The 24,199-nt window shown below is 33.1% G+C and overlaps 1 protein-coding gene across 1 annotated transcript in view; it reads right to left on the bottom strand.

The window, feature by feature from the left end:
• Positions 1-23,687, bottom strand: part of LOC149227612 (putative LRR receptor-like serine/threonine-protein kinase At1g56140) — an 872,347-nt gene extending 848,660 nt beyond the window's left edge. The window contains exon 1 of the mRNA XM_089380551.1: positions 22,423-23,687. Within this exon, the coding sequence (XP_089236677.1) occupies positions 22,423-23,687 (1,265 nt within the window). The remainder of the gene's footprint in view (positions 1-22,422) is intronic.
• Between the last annotated feature and the right edge of the window lie 512 nt (positions 23,688-24,199).

Genomic DNA, 24,199 nt, shown 5'->3' with positions numbered 1-24,199 from the left:
GTAATGGACCACTCCAGAAGCTCCCAAAAAGAAATTAATTAACTACAGTTGATTTCCGTAATTTAAGGTAATCACTGTAGTTGGTTCCCAGAAATTAAGGAAATGATTGCAGTTTACTTCCGTAATTGTAGGCAGAAGTTGGGAAAACGTAAAGGAGCTTAACAATGTGAAGTGACGTAGGCTCGGGAGTTATAAGGAGCGAATGAGAACGATAGTATAAAATCAAAAACCTGTCGTATAAAAGGTTATCGCATCACAAATTGGAGTTCGATGGTTTTTAATATGAGGCTCTAATGAAATTGTGATACACAATATGTGATATCGTGATATCACCATTTCTCAATCACATAATTTTATTGCAAGTTATTTGGAGGGAAGAGAAGGGAGGTGAAGTGGGGGCCACGTGAATTGACCATCCTACAAATTGGACTTCAGACACTTTGCAATTTTGGGTTTTTGGGTTTGACAATTTGTTTTAAAATAACAAATTGGAGTATTACCAAGATATCGAAATGTGTTTTCATCTACTGTACAATTTAGGTGGGTCATTTTATAGGACTGTTAGTGCAAAATTGAAAGAATTAGTAAAAATTAACTAAGAGTTAATATTTACAATAAATGACTATTCTAATTGCAAAAATTGAAATATCATACATTTATTTATATTCTTTAGTTGAGGCAAGAAAATGATCAAACTTCAAAGGAGTGTTATTTACAAACCACTTGACCAAATTAGGAGAAACAAGTATCGATGGAAAACTTCTGAAAAGTCGAATTCAATGAAACAATCAAAATAGAAATCCGATTAAAACAAATAAAAATGACAAAATTGTAAGACAATTAATAAAAGATGCTTTAGCCAAAAATTAATGGAAAAGGTGCCCATTATTTAAATAATGGGGGTGTTTGGTTTTCCCTGCAACAATGGCGACCCACTGGAAAGAAGAAGTTATCTCGGGTTAAAGGTAATGAACTTTAATTTACCCAAAGGTTAAAAGTAATGGAGATTACGAAATCGTCTAACAGTAAAACATTTCCATAGGTCCCATATAAATAGATTAAGAAATATGAGTTTGTAAAGATAAGTACTCAAAATAGATTCGAGTAAATGTCATGAATCCAAATTTGAGAAATTTGTTTTAAAACTACCTCATATAATAATAGAAGAAGATAGAGATAATAGTTTTTGATAAAGCATATATCCATTTTATGATTGTCTCTGGCATCGCTTCGCTGCCAGCGAGCCTGAATAGTGCCCCAACTAAGTTGTCTTTTATGCCATACAAACCTAGTCCCGCTGCCAGCGAGTGTCCACATCCCCGATGGGTTTACATATATTTCCCATGCTTCCTCTTTTAATCACTCTTTTGATAAGTGCATTTGCAAGATTTTAGTTTATGATGTATTTGAGTGAAAGAGGTGGGATGGTAACAAAGATTTATGTTTAATGGACATAATATTTTCATAATGTTTACTCCAAATTATTTCCTTGCAACTATCAGTCAAATGCTTTTATGTGGAGGCGTGAGAGAGATTCATTGTTTTTAAACTCAAATCAGTTCTTTCCTTGAAAAAATAAACTATATCACTCAGTAAGGATGTGTGTTCCTCCATGAAAAAGATTCAAAACAAGATGGTCTTATGGTTCCATAAGGATATGCCTTTAATGATAAATGAAATTCACTTAAATAAATAGAGTTAGGATATTTCCATGTATGCTAATCATTGTGGGGTGAGGAAAAAATGTTTTTCACATAAATTATGGCAGAGTCACCAAAATTAAAACAAAACCGAAATGAAAAGGAAAATAATTCCTAAATTAAAGTAAGAAATGAAATCAACAAACTCAAGAAGGCGAAAGGTAAAAGAAAAATTCAATCTTAAAATATAAACTCCAACAAGGGTACTTATACAAATATCTTAACAAATGAAAATAAGCATATGTACGTTCCTTCTAATGTTAAGATTAATTCTTTTTCTTTTTATCTTGCAGAGTTATAAGAAATGAGGCTCTCAAAATGGAGAGGGTGAAATAACTGTGATGATAGATAATATGCTAAATGAGAATTCTCTGCCTGCCACAAACTTTTTTGTTTCGAAGAAAAACTTGCAAAAAGCACCTTAACCATTTCTGATAAAAGTAATGCTTAAAGAAACATATTAGAGGTTCAAAAAATCCCCAGTTTAGCTTATTTGATGCAGATCATTATTGTTTCTTTCAAGAACCTCAAAGAAAACTAAACAAAAGAGAATGAACTTCAAAATTGATCTGGTAGAGGTGCAAAAGGTTTATGAAGACCTGTAAAAACAGAGTTCAGGATCAGCAAAAAAAAAAAAAAACAAAAGTAAAGTAATGAAAATGGTCATATGAAACTTACCATTGGAGAATTGCATTTAATCTTCCCTGAAAGATACCATTTTCCAATACTATCTAACTTCTTACTTTAATTAGAATTAAAATCATGAAGAAGTTGAACTAATAGAAATCTTATTAACCCAAAATCATCATTTATTAAATCTATACTAAATCGAGAAGTAAACTAGAATAATACAATGCTTTATGTTCACGGAATCGGAAATAAATCAAATCCATCAGAAATGAGAATGAAAAAATGTTTCTAATGAATCACAGTGATGAATGTTCTCATAATATTATAAGTTTCATATCAACTCTATGATTTTCATAAGTTGCTCAAAATTAAGACCAAATTCAAGAAAATGAAATGCAAATCATAGATAGGGAGGTCTTGAATTTCATATATTAAATATAGAGTGATATATCTAGAACTTAAATATAAGAGAAATTAAAATGATTTAACCATGTTCCAAATTTCTTGTGAATTTTTAAATTACCACAACAGTCGCCCAAGAGTGCCTTAAATTATTTTATACAAGACAACGCCTCATTGGATATTTTGTATCGCAAGTTTCTTTACCATGCATAACTTCAAACTGTGAGATTCAACTTTTGTCGGTATGCGATTGAGTGTTATACAATAGTTAAAAAATAAAAGCAGGGAAACATATACCGAAGTTTATCGCATTAGATGATGTCAAGACAAGGCATCATTTGAGTTTTGCGATGTGATAGAAGCGTTGCGATAGTGGGATTGCGATATGAGCATATGCAATGAGAAATTGCGATGGAGCGATTGCTATATAGGAGAATAGTCATATCAATGATCGAAATTAGTAACGAAAGGAAATTCTGATATGATTCTTGCGACAAAGGATTGTGATAGAGGATGTGGCTCACTAGTGGGACCGAATTTGAATTTGATAAGAAATCGACAATCGAAATATTTTGAATACGAGATGTAATCGTTAATACGTCAATATGCAATATAGAACATAACCGATCATTTAATTATATGGATTTAATCTCATATCGAATCTAGAATATCGGAAGTTTTAAACATGTGCCTCAACCGAAATTGTGATTTATGAGCGGGTGCAAAACCTTTTAAAACTGATTTTAACTATCGTATCGGGTCCAGGGTTGTGTGGACATCGCAATATTGGACACCTCATTTTATTGGAGAATGGGTGAAAAGGAATATTGGAGGTCTTGCATCCGCAGTTTCTTATCAGGAAATGTTAAGAGTTTCTTCTGATCAAATGTTTGCGATACAGAGGTTTTGCGATATGGATGATGCGATGTGGGGTGGAAAGGTTCATTGCAGATTGGAAGGAATGGGAAGATTTGGGAATCAAAGATATTTGGAATATGCTCATTTGAGAACCTCCGATATGTGAAATGTGATATAAGACGCAAAATTTTGTGGGTCCGACAATTTCTTGAGGTATTCAATTCAAAAATAAAATGACTAATTTAACTTTGCTTTTAAATAAATAACCCTTTAACAATTTAATTAACTGTCAGAATATCTAATCAAAAAGTAATTTTATCAGAACTTTCTTATGTAGAGAGTTATGAAATATAATGATCTGATCAAATTTTTCTGAGAATTTATTAAGACTTATCAGGATTTCAATGAATAAAAGGAAAATTAGATAATCCTCAAATTTAGATGAAATCATAAATACTTCCCTGAACATGAAGCAAATTTAGAAAAGGTTTGGCTACTACTTATCTTAAGTCTCCGCAATCAAGTTGACGAAGACCAGGAAAAAGAAACAAAACAAAAAATAAGAAATAAACTTTGAAAAAGTAAAACTAATAATAGATGACAATGAACCTGTAAACACATACCTCGAAGAATTTTGATTGTGAATTTACCTCATGGATCTTCAAGTTCTCCTAAATTTTCTCAAAATTCACATAAGTTCAACATCACCTACTTGTTTAATCTAAAAATTCTAAATAACGAATTTTTAAATTGCATCCACCTCAATTTTATATCAGAAGACAAGAGTGGTGAAAACAAACTCCTTTTTAGAAATACTTATGAATCAAAATATTGTCAAGTTGTAGCAAATTCTTGGAATTTCTTCATGTGTATGATCAATGTAGTGAATTTTTGCAAAACAAGACAATCAAGTTCTTTCACAAATATGCATGATCTAAGAGCTTAAAATTTTTTAAGCCGCTTTCTGAAAACAAAAGGGGATGCCCAGAAGAAGTCAGATTCATTACTTGCTTATTGAAAATATGAAATAATGAAATAAATGCACACAAAAAAAGAATATAATCTAAGTTATTCTATTCCTATTTCTAACTTAATGAAGGAAACATGACTAGGTATAGTCATACTTCCAATGTAACCATGTAAGCATTTTAATTCCTGCATGTATGTACAGATCAATCATTAGTAACAAAAATACAAATATAATTAAACTAAGAAAACTAAATCTAAATAAGGAACATACAGTTATTGCTAATATCTTATTTACAATTACCTTCTCTTGAAATGCCCTTTCCAACTGAATTTCAATTGGATCATAGAAACCTTGATGAATTTCTATTAATGATTAGAAGGGATTCAAAAGAGAATATGACAGGCCAAACCATGGAAGTGAGCTTTTAGATACAATGGCTTGTATAAATTTGTTAGTGTTATGTGCAAGTGTTAAACTATTAACAATCTTTCGTAAATGAAAACTTTCCAAATATTTTTTAAATGGGTCTATAAAATATGGATGGAAATCGGTTAGATACAATGGAAAATCATTAATTAAATTATATTGTTGGTTATATTGTGAAAATACACTCTCTTGTTGGGACTGCTTTCGGGAAGAAAGAAGTAATTGATAAAAAATGAACATTAGTTGGAATTGCAAGATTAATAGCTCTTGATGTTCACCATTAGAATGTGAAACTTCATTTTCTCATTCAGGTAATGCATCAATTGAGTGTTCAATACTGAGTTTCTCAATATTCCAGCACAAAGTATCTAAAAATCAAAAACTAAAAACATAAAACAAATATGAATTTAAACAAAATAAGAGAAGGAAAAATAATAAAATCAAATCATAGTTTACACTAGTGTTACAATTATTGTTACAACACAATTGGGATTGATTTAAAACAATTTCCTTTTCATAAGACTTGGTCAGAATAATAGAATTCGAATTATTTCTAATACCAACTTGTGAATTAGTAAGAGAATCATGACAGTGAATAGGAATGAGAGCTTGATCGTCATATAAATCATAGATTGGAATGGTTTCTCAAATGTTGAAATCATGAGTATGATTAATTGTCTGAAAATAAGAACTATTTGAAACAATTTCAGACTTAGAGTGCTCTTCATTTTCATATTTGATTCGACTTTGATCATGAGGACTCAATTGTGAAGATAACAAATCAATATCCTCAATGTGAAAGTAACTATCATAAATGACCTCACGACATTCATTAGAATTCCCTTCGATCTCATCCAATGTATCAACACAAGAAGGAATATAAGAAAATTTAGGATGCCAAAATTACTTGGTTTTCACCCTAAATTTTCTGTATAAACACGCCAATAGTGTTGGTTTTCATGTTTATGCAAATTATATATATATATATATGGAAAATAACAAGGCTTATGAGTCAAGTTGGAGGAGAAGGAAAATCCTTCTTAACCAACTGGAAATCAATGTTGTCTTGCAAATGTTTAATAAACTCCTCCTTTGTCAATGACTTATGATAGATTCTTAATCAATGACCATTCACAAGAAAGGTGATCCTTTCTTCATCAATAGTTATGATCCTAACTACACCATTATCAAAGACTATTTCAATCTCAGAGGGCCCAAGCCAATGAGTTTGAAATTTCCCTTGGAAATATTTGGACTTTGAATCAAAAAGTAATGCCCAATCTCCTAGCTGGAACTTTATTTCTTTGATATTTTTTCCATGCCATTTGGATCGTTGTTGTTGAAATAGATTGGTTCTTTGGATTGCATCTTGTGTTATCTCATCAAGTTCATTTAGTTGCTCCATTCTTTGTTTTTGTGCCTCTGAAAGATCAAGACCCAATTTAACTGTTGTCTTGAAAGTTTTTACTTCAAACTCAATATGAAAAAGGACTTGCTTCCCATAAACAAATTCATAGGGAGTATGCCCTGTAGTGTTCCTCCATGTGGTACAGTATCCCCATAAAGCTTCTGGAAGCTTTTTTGCCCAGTCTCTTCTATTCAAATGCACAGTTTTGGTGAGAATTGCTTCAATTACTTTATTGGTGGACTCCACTTGTCCATTTTCTTGTGAATGGTATGGAGTGGACTTCTGATGTTTGATTTTATACTCCTCGATTATCTTGTGTACAAACTTGGATGTGAATTGAGTACCTTGATATGTTACAATTTCCCTTAGGACACCAAAATGAGTAAAGATATCCTTGAAAAGAAATGAATCTACAACATTTTCAGTAGCAAAAGGAAGTGCTTTAGCTTCTACCCATTTTGTAACACAATCAGTGCAAACAAGAATGTACCTTTTCTGTCTCGATGGTGGATTGATTGGACCAATAAAATCCAGAGCCCATTTTTAAAAAGGTTCAATAAGTACCTGAGGTTGTAGAGGCATTTCATCAAAGGGAACATGTGTCCCCATCTTTTGACAATTATCACATCTCTTGACATACTCCTTGGAATCCTTAAAAAGAGAAGGCCAATAGTACCCTAAGAGAAGGACTTTGTAGGAAGTTCTTTTGTCAGCAAAGTTTCCTCCGCATGGCTCATCATGACAATCTTTCAATATCTCTCGTACTTCATCTTCTTTAACACACCTTCGAATGATTAGATATGGACTCGTTTTATACAAATCTTCATTTATCCATGAATAAGATGCACTAATTTGAATTACTTTCCTTTTTTCTCGAGGAGATAAATATGATGGTAACTTCCATGTAGCCAAATAATTAGCAATATCTGCAAACGAAGGTGATTTAGTAGATACTGCAAAAAGATATTCACTAAGGAAATTGTCTTCTACAGGTACATCATTATTATAATTTTGAATCCTAGACAAAAAGTCAACAACTGTGTTTTTTTCCAAGTCGAACCAAAATAGTAATGTTAAACTCTTGCATCAACAACAACCATCTTGTAATTCTTCCATTAGTGACAAGTTTATTCATTAAGTACCTAATTGCATAATGATATGTATATACAAAAGTTTCGTAGCCAGTAATGTAATGTTTGAATTTATTAATGGCATGGACAACAGTGAAAAACTCATTTTATGTTACTATGTAATTTAACTCTATAGGAGTCCAATTTTTACTGGTCTAATAAATGGCATAATGAGTTAAATCCTTTTGTCGTAGTACAACTCCTAAAGCTATGTCTAAAGCATCAGTTGAAATTTGAAAAGGTAGTTTCCATTTTGGTCCTCTAAGAATGGGTGCTTCCGAGATTTTCTCTTTTAATGTTTCAAAGGCCTTTTGGAAATCAGAATTCCAATTGAATTCGCAATCTTTTGTAAGTAGTTTGAAAAGTGGGAATGCAATTTTTGTTCTATGAATCTTCTATAGTAATTAGTGAAACCAAGAAAAATTCTAACATCTCGTTGACAAGTTGGAATTGATAATTTAGAAATAACTTCTACTTTAGATGTGTCCACTCTAATTCCATTTCCTAAAATATAGTGTCTTAAAACAGTTCCCTTAGTAAACATCATAAAACATTTTCATGGCTTAATGAGAGATTTTCCTCTTTACATCTAATGAGAACTTTTTCCAAATTTTTAAGAGCTTCTTCAAAATAATTTCCATAAACTGTAAATCCGTCCATATACACTTCCACACAATCATGAATTAGATCAGAAAAAATGCCTAATACTGCTCTTTGGAATGTTGCAAGTGCATTATATAATCCAAAAGGAAGCACTCGGTAAGCATAAGTTCTCCATGGGCAGGTAAAGATAGTTTTATCTTGGTCTTCCATGCCTACTTGGATTTGATTATACCCACTAAAACCATCTAAAAATGAAAAATATTTCTTTCTTGCCAATGTATCTAAAACCTGATCTATGAAATGAAGTGGAAAGTGATCTTTTAAAGTGGCTTTATTCAATTCCCTATAGTCAATACATACTCTCCACTTTCCATTCTTTTTAGGAACAATTACTAAGGGTGAAACCCACTAACTTTCTGATATTGAATAGATGAAATTTACATTCAACAGTTTTTGTAGTTCTTCCTTAACAATTTCCCTTAGATTTGGATTCATTCTTCTTTGAGGTTATCGAATTGGTTTGGAATGTTTTTCAATGTAGATATGATGTATACAAGTATCGGGATCAATTCCCTTCATGTCAATATATTCCCATGCCTAAGCAGAGGGATGTTCTTGTAACATATTTATTAATTCTTTCTTTTGAAATTCTTCCAAATTATTATTGATATTCAAAGTTTTTCCTTGAAATATTTCAATTGTAGAATTTCCAAATTTTTCCATAGAATGCAAGGATAGTTGACGAGATGATAAATATTCAATATTGCATTGTTCTTGAAAACTCTGACTAGATTCACAATATGATGAAGATTCATTATTTTCCATTAAATTCAAAATTTGATCTTCTTCATCTATTTGTGAAGTAGTAAAGATTGGTCTTATATCAATATCATCATCTATCCATTCTTCATTTTCAACTTCTATTGTTGTTTTTGCAGGTGGATACAGTGTGAATTTCTTTGTTGAGCTCCCATCAGAAATAAACATATCACCAGATCTACAACTTATAAAAGCATCGGTTGTAGCTAGCCATGGTCTTCCTAGAATCAATGGATGTCCTCCTAAGTTATTCTTGGGTGTTAAAATCATAAAATCGACAGGGTATTCCCAAGAATCTAAGGATACATATATATATATATATATATATATATATATATATATATATATATATATATATATATATATATATATATATATATATTCTAATACACCATCAGGTTTGATTACAGATCTATCTACCAATTGTAACAATGTAGGTGTATATTGAAGATTAGAAAGTTTTAATTGATTCATAGTTTGTTTACTCATGATGTTTATAGCTGCTCCTAGATCAATCAATGTATTTGGGATCTCTACACCATTGATGTGTGTTTTCACAATGGGACTTATTGGATTAAGATATTTCTGAATGGTTGTCTTACCGATCATGATATCTGCAATTTTCTCGACTAGTTGGATTCTTATGACTTATTTTCTTTTTCTTCCTGGTCTTTTTATGCTCAATTCCATAATTGTTCTGCAAAAATTGTTATCTCCTTAATGGCTTGTAGCAAAGGGATTTTTATGCAAACATTATTCAGTTCATCTAACATGTCATAGTCAAGCAATAAAATTTGTTTTTCTACCCCTTCATCAATTTTTAATCTCTCAGGAAAAGGTGGTTTTGAAACAGATATTGAAGGTTGTTGAATAATAAGAGTTCAGTTATTTGGATGTGTTGGAGTAACTTGTTTTTGAGTTTTTTCTTTTTCATTAAGATACTTCTCTTCTTCAGAGATCTTTTCTTTTTCATTTTCGTGAATAACAACTAATAGGGACTTTTTCTCTAATATTCTAGCAGATCTAAGTTAACATTGTTTAGATCCATTGGAGTTATCATGTAAGTTTGGAAATTTTGTACTTCCATATTGTAAATAGGTTGTGATTTTTTATTATTATTTGGATTTGGAATTGGGCAAGCAATTGGTTTGGTCTTTGAGGAAATGGTAATGAAAGTTGTGGATTCAAATTGTGGGGTTGAGTTTGTTGAACTAGCCGAGGATAATATTGTGGAGGAAAAGTAGGATATGATTGTTGAAATTGTGGAAATTGAGGATATTGAGGATATTAAGGGTACTTTCAATAATGATTTTTCCATCCTTGTGACCAAGGTTATGGCCAAGATTGCTAAGTCATTGGGGCAGTCCAATTACTTTGTGATGATTGTGCAAATGGTTGAATGTTAAAAACTTGAGTTGTATTTGCCTGTGGATTCTACCAGGGTCTTTTGGCAATAAAACAAAGAGGGTCTACCTGATTTGGTACTCCTTCTTGATAAAAAACTTTTAAGACCTGGTACAGAGGAACATTATTTTGTATCATGATTTTCCACACATATAACACAAGTTTCTACACTCTTTAAATCAAGAGAACAATCTCTCAAGGCATGTTTCTTCCTGCACTTAAGGCAAAAAATGGCAAAGCGACATTTTCATATTTTTGCTTGTTTTGTATTTTAAGGCTGTCAATTTGTTCACTAAGACTCCCTAAAATATATGTTTTAAAATTATCAATCAAATTACCTAATTCTTCTCTACTTACTGTCCTAGCTACAGATTTATTAATCCTTCATAAAAGAGGATCTCTTGGATTTTTCCTAGTTTTTGCTTTGCCTCTTGAAATGCGTATGCATAACTCACAAATTTCTCCAAGTGATAACTGAGAAATGCCCCCCTTGCCCATTAGATTGAGAAGATCAATCCACTCATCTCTAATGGATTTCAATAAGAGAGCTTTCAAAGTTTCCTCATCTAGATTATTCATTTTTTGCCCTTTTAACATTATAAGCAAATCTGTCAACGAAGTCTTCAAGAATTTCATCTTCTTTCTGTACCATTTTAAAGAATTCATCCTTAATATTATGGGGCATACAACAGTCCTTATATTTCACTAAGAATGTAGTTTTCATTTTTTCTCGTGTTCTTATGGAATTTATTCCTAAACCCATAAATCATATTAATGCTGCATCTTTAAGGGTTGCATGTAATAATTTCAACTTTTGAGCATCGTGCAGATAATCATATGATCTACACAAGACTTCAAATTCAAAGAGAAATGTTTCAGGGTCTTCACTCCTTAGTCCATGAAATTTTGGAAGGATAAAGGGTGAGATATTTTTCATTATCACAATTGTATTTCATCAAGGATAGGAAATCCAAAGGGGTTTCGATTTATATCTTCTTCTCTCCCTCTCCCTCTTCCTCTTCCTCCACCTCTTCCACCTCCCCTATTTCCTCCTCCAATCCTAGGTTGTTCACCATTCAAATTATGTACCTCTCCTTCCCCTTCTCCAGCCATTGTAGATTCCTCAGAAATAATATAGTGTTCGAGTTCCAAAATTGGGTTTTCAGTTTCCTCTAGTTCTTCTAACAATGGTTTGTTAAAATGGGTTTCTTCTTCCTATTCTTCAGCAGGAACTTCCAGTTCTTGAGCTAGAAGTTATTCTCCAGTTGAAGATAGGAAAATTACTCTTGTTGTTGGGGATATGGGAACTTCTTCTATTATGGCTTATGTTGATGAAGTTGGTGAATCTCTAGGTTGGATTTCGGATCTTAATACCTCAGGGATTTTGTGTTTGCCTTCTATGGATGGAATTCAAGTTTGTGTGCATGGTGTGGCACTACAAGGTCGTGGTGGGGTGAGTGATGTTGTTGGAATTAAACTCTTACCTCTACCTACAAATCTACCCCTAGAGTCTCTTTCCCTATGCATATCATGTTTTTGTTTTGTTGAGTTATTTTTTTATCAAAAAAAAAAAAATACAAAGACTTCTATTACACTTCCCCGACAATGACACCAAAAAATGTTTGTCAATTTAATTGTCTTAAATTGTTACATAAATTATCAATCGGAGTTGGTAAACTTATGAAGTGCAAGTGCGCTATATATGCTAGAAGTCCTTCTTATTAAATCGGATTATTAATGTACATGATTGAGTTATTGAAAATTACTTCTAAAGATGTTTTTCATTCCTATCTTACTCTTCAAAGAAAATTGATTTAACACATTAAATATTCCTAAAATTTCCTCAGTCCTTTCTAATGAAATAAAAAATTCTCTTCACACTTGCAAAATGAAACTTAAAGAGAACTCACACTATCTCATTAAGAAAACTTAACTGATCTATTGCAATACAAATTTAATCTCTAAAAGCAAAATTACTCATCTAACATTCTAACAATCCTTTGCATAAAGCCAAAATGAAATTGACTTCTATTCAAAATCAAAACCACACATTTACTTATTATCAATCACTCATGCTTTGAAATGAAAACCATAAAGAAATCACTCATACTTTGAAATGAAATACTGTAAAACGAAACTATAAAGAAATCACTCAAGTTTTGAAATGAAATACTGTAAAATGAAACTATAAAGAAATCACTCAAGCTCTGAAATGAAACACTCTGAAATTATAAAGAAATCTATGAAAAGCGATTACACTACCATTAGCATCATTATAAATCAACTTGAAAAAGGAACTATTAGTGAAATATTTATATCACTATCTGATTGAAATCAAGACTGCAAAATGATTCTAAAACATATGAGCAACTAACAAAATGGTAAAGAAAATATACGAAAAATGAAAAACCTTCACTGTTTGCAGGGGCCCTCCACAAACAGGCAGTCACAGAACTTTAATTGAATAGTCAGCTACGCATCAAGGCTTCAGTCTTCATTAATAGGTAAAACAGAGTTTGAAACAATATTGTTGCATATATAAATTAACCTCATGTTCATGTTTGTTGCACAGTATTTATAAAAGCCCGTGTCAATAATTGTTCGAGGTTTTACGCTTACCTTATCCAACAGAGTTCTAAATTAAGTTTCTAACAAATATCGAGATATTGTTGCTCACGATTTTATATTTGGCAAACCAAATCGTGAAGCGCAAGAATTTTAGACTCTCGCTCGCATGTTCAACAACCAGGTTGACTTTACCCTTTGACCACGCAATCGAACAATCCTCTGATGATCTAGTTCGGATGAATAGGAGGAAATCGTTAAAGCGATCAATCTACAGCTATCCATATCTTTTTCCTCTTAGATGGCACCTCCGATCCTGATAAACCTTGGAATCGGCTACAGAAACATGGATTAGCTGCAGAATTGTGCAATTTTTGTAGCTAATACAAATATTAACTCAATAATAAGGAACATTATTAAATATGAAAGATAATACAATTAATTACCTTATCATGTCAAAAACCTTGTAGTTTGATGCCTATTGAGTTGATGATGATGGTCAAGGAAAGGAAAAATAGGTAAGGGAGAGTGTCGAAATGAAGCAATCATGAGGCTCAACAGTAGGTCAACCTATGGGGGGCATAACTTTTGCACATGAACTTCAATTAACACAATTATTGCACCCTTGGAAAGGTCCTATGTGAAAATCAGTGTCTTAGGGCCCTATGCTAAAGTGAGAAAGCTTTTACCCCAAGAAACCTTGTGTAATGCTTCAAAATGGATTTGGAAGGTTTCATACCTCAATTTTCCAAACTAGGAGCCACTCTCAAAATGACCCTACAAGTTGATTCCTCCAATTTTTTCCATTATGAAGGCATAAATATAGATGAAAATTAATATAATTATCTAATTTGGATCACACAAACACACCTTCAGATTAGGGGGGATTAGATATCTAACTCTTAGGGATTGAGGTAAATTAGAAATATTATTGTAAATAGATATATAGATATAGGAGGAATAATATGAAGAGTCATAAGAGGATAGGAAGAGTCATTTAGAATATGAAACCAAGAGTCATCTCCATTATGTATTTATGTATGGTTCAAATTAATGATAAACCATCCAATAATAAATAAATTTTGCTTCCCATCAGAAGATTAGATTAAAACTCCAGTAAAATCATATGCCAATGCCTCTATAATTTGGAAAGTTTTGGTATAGTCCTTACATATCATGGGGAATTATCTAGCATGGAGAGTTGATGATGGAAAAAAATTGTGTTAGGGCTCAATTCTTAGGTGGTTACTATAGGGAATTCTCTTTGTCCCCGAGACTTGATATTTAGAATACAAATCCGAGAATTACTATAACTAATGTAATAAATGATATGAGCACTAACATATGGTGGCATGGATGGAATAGGGGAAATCCACTAAGTCTAAAAGGTATGTTGGTACAATGATGGTTTGGATTCACTTAGAGATTATTACAAACCCACATATGAATAATATTAGAAGAGGACTCACTAGTTTGGTCCAAAATTCTATCTTAGGGTACATTTTTTCCTAAATTAAGGTCTAAATTCATGTTTGAGGAAGAAGGTGGTGGTGGAATTTTTTTTGGAAAGTAAAGGCACCATTGAAATCTAGAATATTCATGTGGTAGTCACTTGCTAGGGAAAATTAATATGGGTTGTCTTTTAAAAGGATCAAGGCATGAGCTAGGTATATGTGCTTTGTGTAATAAATATGGGACAAACATTGATCAGTTATTTGTTCATTATGATTATGCAAAGGATACATATCTTTTTTTTTAACATATGGCAAGGGTAGGTGGATTTATAGTTCACATTTTCCAGCAAGGCCACTCTATTCATGTGTTTGATGGAAAAGTAGAAATAAGGAAAACATCTGACAACATGGATGTCATAAGTGGAGTGGAGGATGAAATACTATTGAAACTAAAAGGGACATCTACTCATATGCAAAATTATGCATACATCTCTCATCATGATGAAGGTACATTGCCATATTGTCTTTTGTGGCATGTTAGATTTGGATATATTAATCATGAAAACCTTCCCTTATTGCAAAATAATGTTGTTTCTAGTTTTTCCTACTATTCCTATTAAATTAAAACTTAAGCAATGTCATGCATGTATCCTTATAAATCATAGCAAACAATCTTTCCATGTTTATACTTCAAGAGCATGTTAAAAACTTGGATTGATACTTTCTTATTTGTGTGGCCCTATGCATGTTCCTTCTGCTAATTGAAATAAATATATTGCAACTTTTATTAATGATTACACCAAAATGTCTTGGGTGTACTTGTTGAAAATTAAGTCTCAAGCTTTTGAAACTTTCATAAATTTTCATGTATGGATTGAAAATGGAGCACAATCACATATTGACTCTCTTCATGCTAATAATGGAAGAGAATATACCTCTAATGAATTTGAAAACTACCTTCACCAACATGGGACCCAACATCAAATCATAGCTCCATACAATCCTCAACAAAATGATGTAGCTAAAAGAATAAACAAGACTATTTTGAATATGGTTTGGTCAATGATGCTTTTCAAAAATGTAAAATTGTTGTTTTGGGATTATGTCATTCTATGTGTAGAGTATGTGAAAAATAAATGTCCATCTCATGCTCTCAGAAATAATATCCCTTATGAAATGTGGTATGGTCATATTCCTTTAGTAAGGCATATTAGGGTCTGTTGGTTCTACCTATTGTGCCTTGATTCCCAAGGAACAAATAATAAAACTTGAAGCAAGGGATTGGAAGTGAACCTTCTTGGGGTATCTAGATACCACCAAAGCATATCATCTTTATGATGAGATAACCAAAAAGTTTATTCTGTCTAGAGATGTATTTTTGTTGAATCTTCCAAGATTGACAACATTGTTGAGCGAAAACTTGACCATTTGGATAGATTCAATCATGAAATTACATATCATGAATTTGATAATGAGACTCCAAATCAATAAGGGTGGATCCCTATCTTGGATCAATCTATGGAATCTCCTTATGAAACATTGTCTCCCCGTCATAAAGGTTTTACCACTTCTTCAGATCGGGAAGACCCATTAAGTGATGTGATTGAGAGAATTGGAAGGATAAACCTTGATTTATCCCCATCTCAGTTAGTAAAGAAACCTAGACCATCTTAGAAAGTTCCACCAAAATGGCTCACGAAAATGCTTTAAATTTTTCGTCTCCATGAGGTCAAAAATACAAGAATCAAAGGTTCCACCAAACAAGATGAAGGTGATTTAGATTATTTTAATTCAATTGATGTAGATGAAATGAATGTTTCATATAATTGTTAATTGAATATGTCTACTAAATTTGAACCAAATTCCTTTAAAGAAGTTGCTTCTCATGATGAACAAAAAGAAGCAACACAGAAGGAGTACGATACTCTCATAAAGAACATAACATGGAAGTTGGTGGGCCCTGAATTTGGAACTAAACCAGTTGGATACAAGTAGGTCTACAAGAACAAGTACACATCAAATGGCTCACTTGACAAGCACAAAGCAAGGTTTGGCATGGTTTAATGCAACCCTCTATCTACTCTAATGGAACATAAATTGAAGCTCACATCAAAAGAAGGGAATGAATTTGAGGATGCAACCAACTACAAACAACGTATGGAAATCTTATCTACCTCACTACTACAAGACCATATATTTCATTTATTGTTGAAATTATTTCTAGATTTAAGAAAAATTCTTATGAAGGACATTGGTTCTTCTGCAAAAATAGTTTTGAAGTACTTAAAAGGAACTCAATAATCTGGACTAAATACTCACAGATGGATGACTTCAATTTGATTGGATATTCCAATTCAGAATTTGACGGAGACAAAGAAAATGGAATGTAAAATTTCGGTTATCTCTTGAGTTTTGGATCAAAATCTTTCTCATGGAGGTCACACAAATTAATTTATTTCAGTAGATTCCAGGATAAAGGTAGAATATTTGGCAGTTGTAGAAGCGACATAGGAGATTTCCTAGCTCGGGAAAATACTTGAAGATTTGCAGGAGAAGTGAATTCTAAGCCTCTTTTGGTTGACAATATTTCTGCAATCAAGTTGGCTAAGAATCCTAGATTATATGATCAAACCAAACACATGAACAAAATTTTTTGTTTCATTTGATGTCACATAGAGGCCAAGACTACTCATTTAATATATTGTTCCACAAATGATTAAGTTGCACACATCTTCACCAAATAACTTGGAAGACAAAAGTTCAAAAGTTCAAAATGATGCTTGGGCTCACAAACACCTCTTTGACTTAAGGGGAGAATGTTGGACATAACCCTTTAAGATTTATCTCCATGTAAATAATAAGATTGTAAATATTCAAGAAGATGTAGATGAATTGACTCTCAGATAGTGAACTAATGAGTTAGAGGAGTTGCATAAATTTGATTGAGATCTAATGGAACATGTATCAATCTAGGAGTTACCATACTAGCTTGACAATTATAATGCATGGATATATTGTTTAATAACAAATCCCTAAAAGAATACAAAACGTCATCCTTAATAATATGCTAGGCTATATGGTTAGCTGGAATGCAAACATTTTGAAGACAAGGAATCCCTTAATATTCAATTGCATCATCAAATAAAAGCTATTTTTGAAGGAATCACATAAGTCCTAAAATAAAAAGTCAAAGAATGTTAGGAGAAATAAAGGTTAACAAGACTCAAGTGTGGGTCTTTTTTGAAGGTGCATGTCAAGGTAGACTTGGTTCATGCAAAGTTGGATGAATGATATTCCTTTAAAATTCACATAATATTTTTCAGAGGAGGTCCAAGGGAAGGCACAAATAACATTATAGAATCAAAGGCATTAGAAATACTATTGAGAATGGCAAATGAACGGGGAATTACTCACCTTCAGGTGGTGAGGGACTCAAAGTTGGTCATTGATTAGGTAAATGGATCAATTAGGATGCATAACCTTATTCTAAGAGAATTGTTTCACCAAGCAAAGGCATTGGAATAATGTTTCTAATCCATTTCTTTTTCACAAATATATAGAGAGCTCAACATATAAGTAGACATATAATCCACAAAAGGCTAGAGGTTCTAGAGGGTACACTAAATACTAATGAAGTAGAATTTGGGTTATATCTCTCTCAAGAACTTTGAGATCCCTACATGATCTGGGATCTTTCCTTTGGTTGTGTTAAACATAATTGCTTAAAGGGCATGAAAATACCATAAATGCAACATCCATGAAGAAATAGCACAAAAATAAGGCAACATAGACAAGACACCAAGATTTGTTAATGGAGTTCACTCACAATGTGTGAGCTACATCTCTAGCACCAACTTCAAAGTGGAGAGGCCTCTTTATTATCTTAGCAACATAATGGCAAAATACATTTCAATACCTCACATTTGGGAATGACCCAAAATCCACTGCTTCGATCTCAATTCTAACTGCACAAGTGGATTCCTTACTAAATTTTGAGAAAAATGAGTAAAAACTTGACTAGGTTTTGGAATTGTCACCTCCTCCTCAATTTTCACGCCAAAACAGATCAAAATATGCTTGGAATATTCCTTAAAATATTCCCTAGGAATATTCCTAGTATCTACCTCAAGATTTGTTCTCGCGCGGGATCCCTTTGAGCCTGCCACCTGTCGAATGTCACTAATTTTCCCTCTCTGCATTTGTGGCCCTTCTCCCAACCTCTGTTCGAATATATTCAATATATAAATTTTCGTTGGGTGGATAAACCAATGCCCATAGTTGGCACATTGGTTGGCATTGACTATATTAAAACATTGGTATGTGGGGTTTTTAATGGGGTTCCTCGTGTCAAAGTTGCGGGCCCCCATTATTTTTTTTAAATTGTTGTATTACATTGTATTAAAATAACACACGAACTCCCATATTTAACATGTGAAACTACTGGCCCAATGATATGTCATTGGTCGATACCTGTCGAGGTCAGAGGTTCGACCCCATACTGTTACACAACGCATTTATTTTTTTAGCTAGTAAGTCAAGGCGGCCAACCGCGGGGTGCCACATGGCGTTCGCTAATTGGTCCACATCACTTGTTGATCATGATGCCACTAGAATGCCAACATGATGCCACATGGATGGTTATGGTGGGTGACACATGACACCCTCTAGTTGGTGCCACATGACACTCTCTACATGGTGCCACGTGGAACCTTCCTGGTGATGACACATGGCATTATCAATGCCAAAACTTTTATTGTTTACCAAAAACTTCAAATGAGCATAACTTTGTCATATGAACTCAGTTTGAGGTTCCATTTGTGCTATTGGAATCGTCTCGACGAGATCTACAACTTGGTGCATGTTTTGCTGAGATTTGAGGACTTCAAATCCTTTGACTTTTTGGATCCTCGTGGATCACTACATACCTAACATACTTGCATTTTAGCATGTAGATTTTCACAGTTAGTAAATTGATGATGCATGTTTATGGAGAACTGTGTAATTTCACTGAGGTGTTTGATGTTTCAGGTGAACACTTCACCCATCTTCAGGGATAACAAGCTAAGATTGTTGTGATCAATCCATCTCTTTAGATACATGAGTATTCAATTTTTTCTTTAATGTTTTATGGGCTTGTAACTATGTTTCTGTTTTTGAAACATATTGATAGTTGTATTCAATATCAATTTATATTCTTCTGGATCTTTAATTCTATCTTTTATGATAGTGTGGCCATGAGATTCAACCCTATTTCTTTCATTGGATATGACAATAAATAAAATTTATGCTTTTTACGAATGTAGCTTTCTTTCATACTAAAATAAAAGTTTACATTTTCTTCCCCCCCCCCCACACACACAATTTTATTTTTCTATTTTAATTAATTAATTTTCTTTTATTTAATGATTTTTTTTTGGAAACCTATTAAGTAATTTCCCTCATTCCAAATATCATACATAGGGTAAACCAATTATTTAGAACTAAAGGCTAGGTAACCTTCAACAATTAGCTCATGAAGAAAGCAAGCATGCCACAAAGTTGTAGTTGAACCTAAGCAGGGAGAGATGACAACTTTCCTCTTCACCACTTGAGCTAGACCCAATTCACACACACACACATACACAAAATCAACAAAAAAATTAAATAACATTAGTCTAGATTTATCTTAATATTGGATCTATCAAACCCTTGAAAGAGATCAACCCCCTATAAAATGTAAATTTTTTCTCGAGTTCTAAGTCCCTAAAAAAGGTTTCTACTTCCAAAAATTTAATCCCTCTTAACATTTGGTAGATTTAGAGTTAAGATATATTTGAAACGATATATCCATGTTGAAAAATTTTAACTAATTTTTGAATTTAGATATAAGTTCATCATCTAATAACAAAGTGGATTAACAAAATATTTGAAATTCTTCTGGCTAGTTACATAAAAAAAAATCTTGCGATAACTAATCTTAATTCCATAATTTTCATATTCAATTATTTTCTTAGCCATAATTATGGTATTACTTAATGATATCAAAAAGATAAATAAAATTTGATTTTAAAAATGTCTAATAAATTATATCAAAGCTTGTATTTAAAGGTTATAATTGCTATTCATGTTTATTACATATTATTATCATCTTGACATATTTTTATAAAATTGGTGGTTAAATATTAAAACTACTTTCCCTTTAGCATTTTTTCAAATTACCATAATTTAATTAAAAATTAAACATAATGAAATATTTTTTAATATTACATTGATTGTGATACGTCAATAAAATTGTTAAAACCTTTTATTTATTATAAAAAAATTAATTAAATTAAATAATATATTTTTTATTTAATATATTAGAGGATACCTTTTTCTTTTTTTTCAGAGGAAAAAAACCAGCATAGATTTATATTAAGAAAATATAAAGATCTGCAATACATAACAAATTTTTGGGGGCAAAAGAGATGCCCAGAAACAGATACTATATATAGGGACAGATTTTCCCAGTTCATCAAAATCTAAAACAGAAACATAACCATATCTACTTATCCGATTTGATACAAAAACATTTTGCCGCAGAAGTAACAAAAACAACTAAGGATTGCATGATAATACACATTCATATAGAAAAACAGAAGCTCAGGGAGCTCACGGCCTTGCCATGGATAAGAGTCACATTCCATTGATGCTGAAGTCCTGAATGAGGAAGGAGATACCATCATGCATGATTGTTAATGAGCACAGACCTGGCGGCATGCGAAGACCATCCTTTGAGAGGATATCAGCCTGGGCATTCCTGGAACGGGGAATATGCTGGAACGAAATCTGGTTAATTGAGTTCCGAAAGAACTTGATACGGCTTAACCATCCAAGGAGGTGTGGACAGTTTATGAGGCCCAGGCCGTTAACATGATCAATGAGCGATTTCGAGTCTCCAAAGATTGAAATAGACTGGATGCCTAAGAAGACACAAAAGGCAAGCAACCCTGTGAGAGCCCTAGCCTCCGCCAGAGAGTTTGAGCCAAAACCACCATGCCAAGATATTGAATAGTGAAGGCTGTCACTTATAACGACGAAGACCCCGCAGCCACAGCTATGGTTGCGCTCAGCTCCATCAAAGAACGCGGCAGGAGTCTGAAAGGAAAAGATATCCAGCTTCTTTTTGCAGACTTTTTTTGACTGTGAGTCGCCCTGATGAAAAGAGTCATGGCATGCCATAATACGCTGAAGAATTGAATAAAGAGGCTCCTTTGATTCTTGAAAAATTTGTGCGTTTCTCCATTTCCACAAAAACCAACAGGCAATGATAAACAAAGATCTCCATGATAGACATTGCCCGCTCCACCACTTAAAACCATCCTGTACAGAAGGAAAGATAAGGTAAGGAAAACCAAAAGCTAAAGATAGATCATACCAGATATGGAGGGACGAGGCACATTGAAAAAACATATGCAGGTTTGATTCTTCTGCGTTGTGGCACATGGCACATCTACTTGGGCCCTGCCAGTTTTTCCTTTGAAGGACCTCCCAAGTAAGATTCTTGTTCCCAAATACCAACCAAGAAAATATAATCATTTTAAGAGGACATGCAGCCTCCCAGAGGCAAGGAGGGAAAAGCAGACCAGGACTTCGAGGATGAACAGAGATCATTTCTGCATAGATATCCTTTACGCGCACTGGCAGTTTTGCTTTTGGAAGAGACCAAACCAAACAATCCTTTGATCCCGCTCAAAAAATCCCCAGGCTATTTAGTCTCTCTTTTACAGAGATCTAGAGAGGGATCAACGATTGAGGCAGATGCAGGTCCTCCCCATCCTTCCAGACAGGGATAGAATCTGACCAAGATTTTATCAATTTGTCCCATGAGAAACATCCCAGTCTATGAAGGAAGCATACCAACGGAGGAGGGAATGAGAAATCCAGACCATATAAAATAGAATCAAAACCGATTAGCATACTAGATCCCGAGCAAAGGTTCCATCGAAGATTTTCCAAGAAGAAAGGGTGAACTTTCCTGAGACTTTGCCAAATTGTCGAACCCTTCCTTATGCCAATGGAACTCCTTCTGTACCAGAATTCTAAGCTCCTGCCTTTTAAATATTTCGCCCTTATAACCTTGCTCCATGGCCCGTCACCAAAAATACCTCTGTAAAGAGACTTGCAGAGGAGTGCTTTCCCGAAGGAGCGCATGTCTAAAAGACCCCAACCCCCAGCCTTCTTTGGTTTTGATATAGAAGCCATCTTGACTAAGTGAAACTTGCTCTGATTTACTTGCCCTCCCCAGAGGAAATTGGCTGCCAAACTGTTCATTCTGTTAATAATACTAGCAGGGAGAAAGAAGATATGTGCCCAATAGACTGCTAGTTGAGATAGAACTGCCTGCACTAAAATGAATCTGCCAGCTAAAGAAAGAAATTTTAACTCCCAGCCTGAAATATTTTTATAAAAACGGTCCAATAACCATTGCCAATCCCTTTTGGAATTGCCCTTTGCCTTTAAGTTGAAACCCAAATATTTAATCCCTTCCTTGATCGAAAACGGAGCAATGCCCATCAATTCAGAAATCCAAAGAATGATTTCCATGTTTGTATCATTGTGAAACAGAGAAGATTTTGCCTTATTGATAAACAGACCAGTTGCTTTCTGAAAATTTGCAAGGATTTCGTTTAGGCAAGCCCAGGAAGCCCTACAGAGCATAGCAAAGATGAGGACATCATCAACAAAGAGATTGTGGGAAAGGGAAATGTCCTTGCATATCTTAACCGGGCGACATCTCTTGTCCTCAACTGCTTTATTTATCTGTAGACTGAGAGAGTTCATTACCAGGATGAAGAGCAGAGGAGAGAGGGGACAACCTTGTCGGAGACCTCTCTCCGCTAGGAAGAAAGACGAAGGAATTCCATTTATAATGACTGAATATCTGACATTCTCGACGCATGACATTACCCAGTTGATGCCCTGAGTTTTCAGTCCTATTTTAGCCAACAAAATTCTTAAGAAACCCCAGTCTACACAATCATAGGCTTTTTGCAGATCAATCTTAAGAATAGCCGCGTCCAAATTGTTTGACAGCATTGAGAACAAACTTTCCTGGGTCATGGCAACAACATCCAAGATGATACGGCCTTTTAAGAAAGCATGTTGGTCCCTAGAGATGAAGGAATTTAAAATTGGCTTCATCCTTTCAGCAATGATTTTTGAGAACATGATATTGCAGAGCGAAACAGGCCTATAATCATGGAAGGAGTCTGACCTTTCCTTTTTAGGAATTAGAGCAATAAAAGTAGAGGAAATAGCACTATGAATGCTTCCTGACGTCTGGGAAGCCTCCACCATCCGCAGCAGATCCGCTTTAAAAAGGTCATAGAAGTGAGAAAAAAATTCGATTGGCCATGCATCCAGCCCGGGGCTTTTAACGATTACAAAATATTAATAATCACTTAAGTGCATTTAATTATAATATTATTTTAATTAAATTAAATAATATATTTTTTATTTAATATATGAAATGATGTTTATATAAGTGAAAATGTTCATTTAACAATAACACAGTATTAATAATCATTTAAATATAATATATTTTTTTTATAATAACTCTATTTAATTTATTGTTTTACTTGCAAAATATTATTAAATATTATTCTTTATAAACCAATAATTTACACTTTTTTTAAATTTAATTATTTTTAAATAATAAAAAATCCAACTTTTATTAAGTATTATTCCTCATAAACCAATAATTAAATTATATATATATTAAATAGTAAAAATTACAACTCAATCCATACATGTAATATAAATAGGAAAAATATTTAAACCTTCCATTGTTAACATGGATGAATTAATAA

This window comes from Pinus tabuliformis, chromosome J (genome assembly GCF_031772625.1).
Source record: "Pinus tabuliformis cultivar Carrire ecotype Pingquan chromosome J, CPIR1, whole genome shotgun sequence".
Classification (NCBI taxonomy): domain Eukaryota; kingdom Viridiplantae; phylum Streptophyta; class Pinopsida; order Pinales; family Pinaceae; genus Pinus; species Pinus tabuliformis.
The sequence above is the reverse complement of the archived record's forward strand: the minus strand, read 5'-3'. Positions and strand labels throughout refer to the sequence as shown.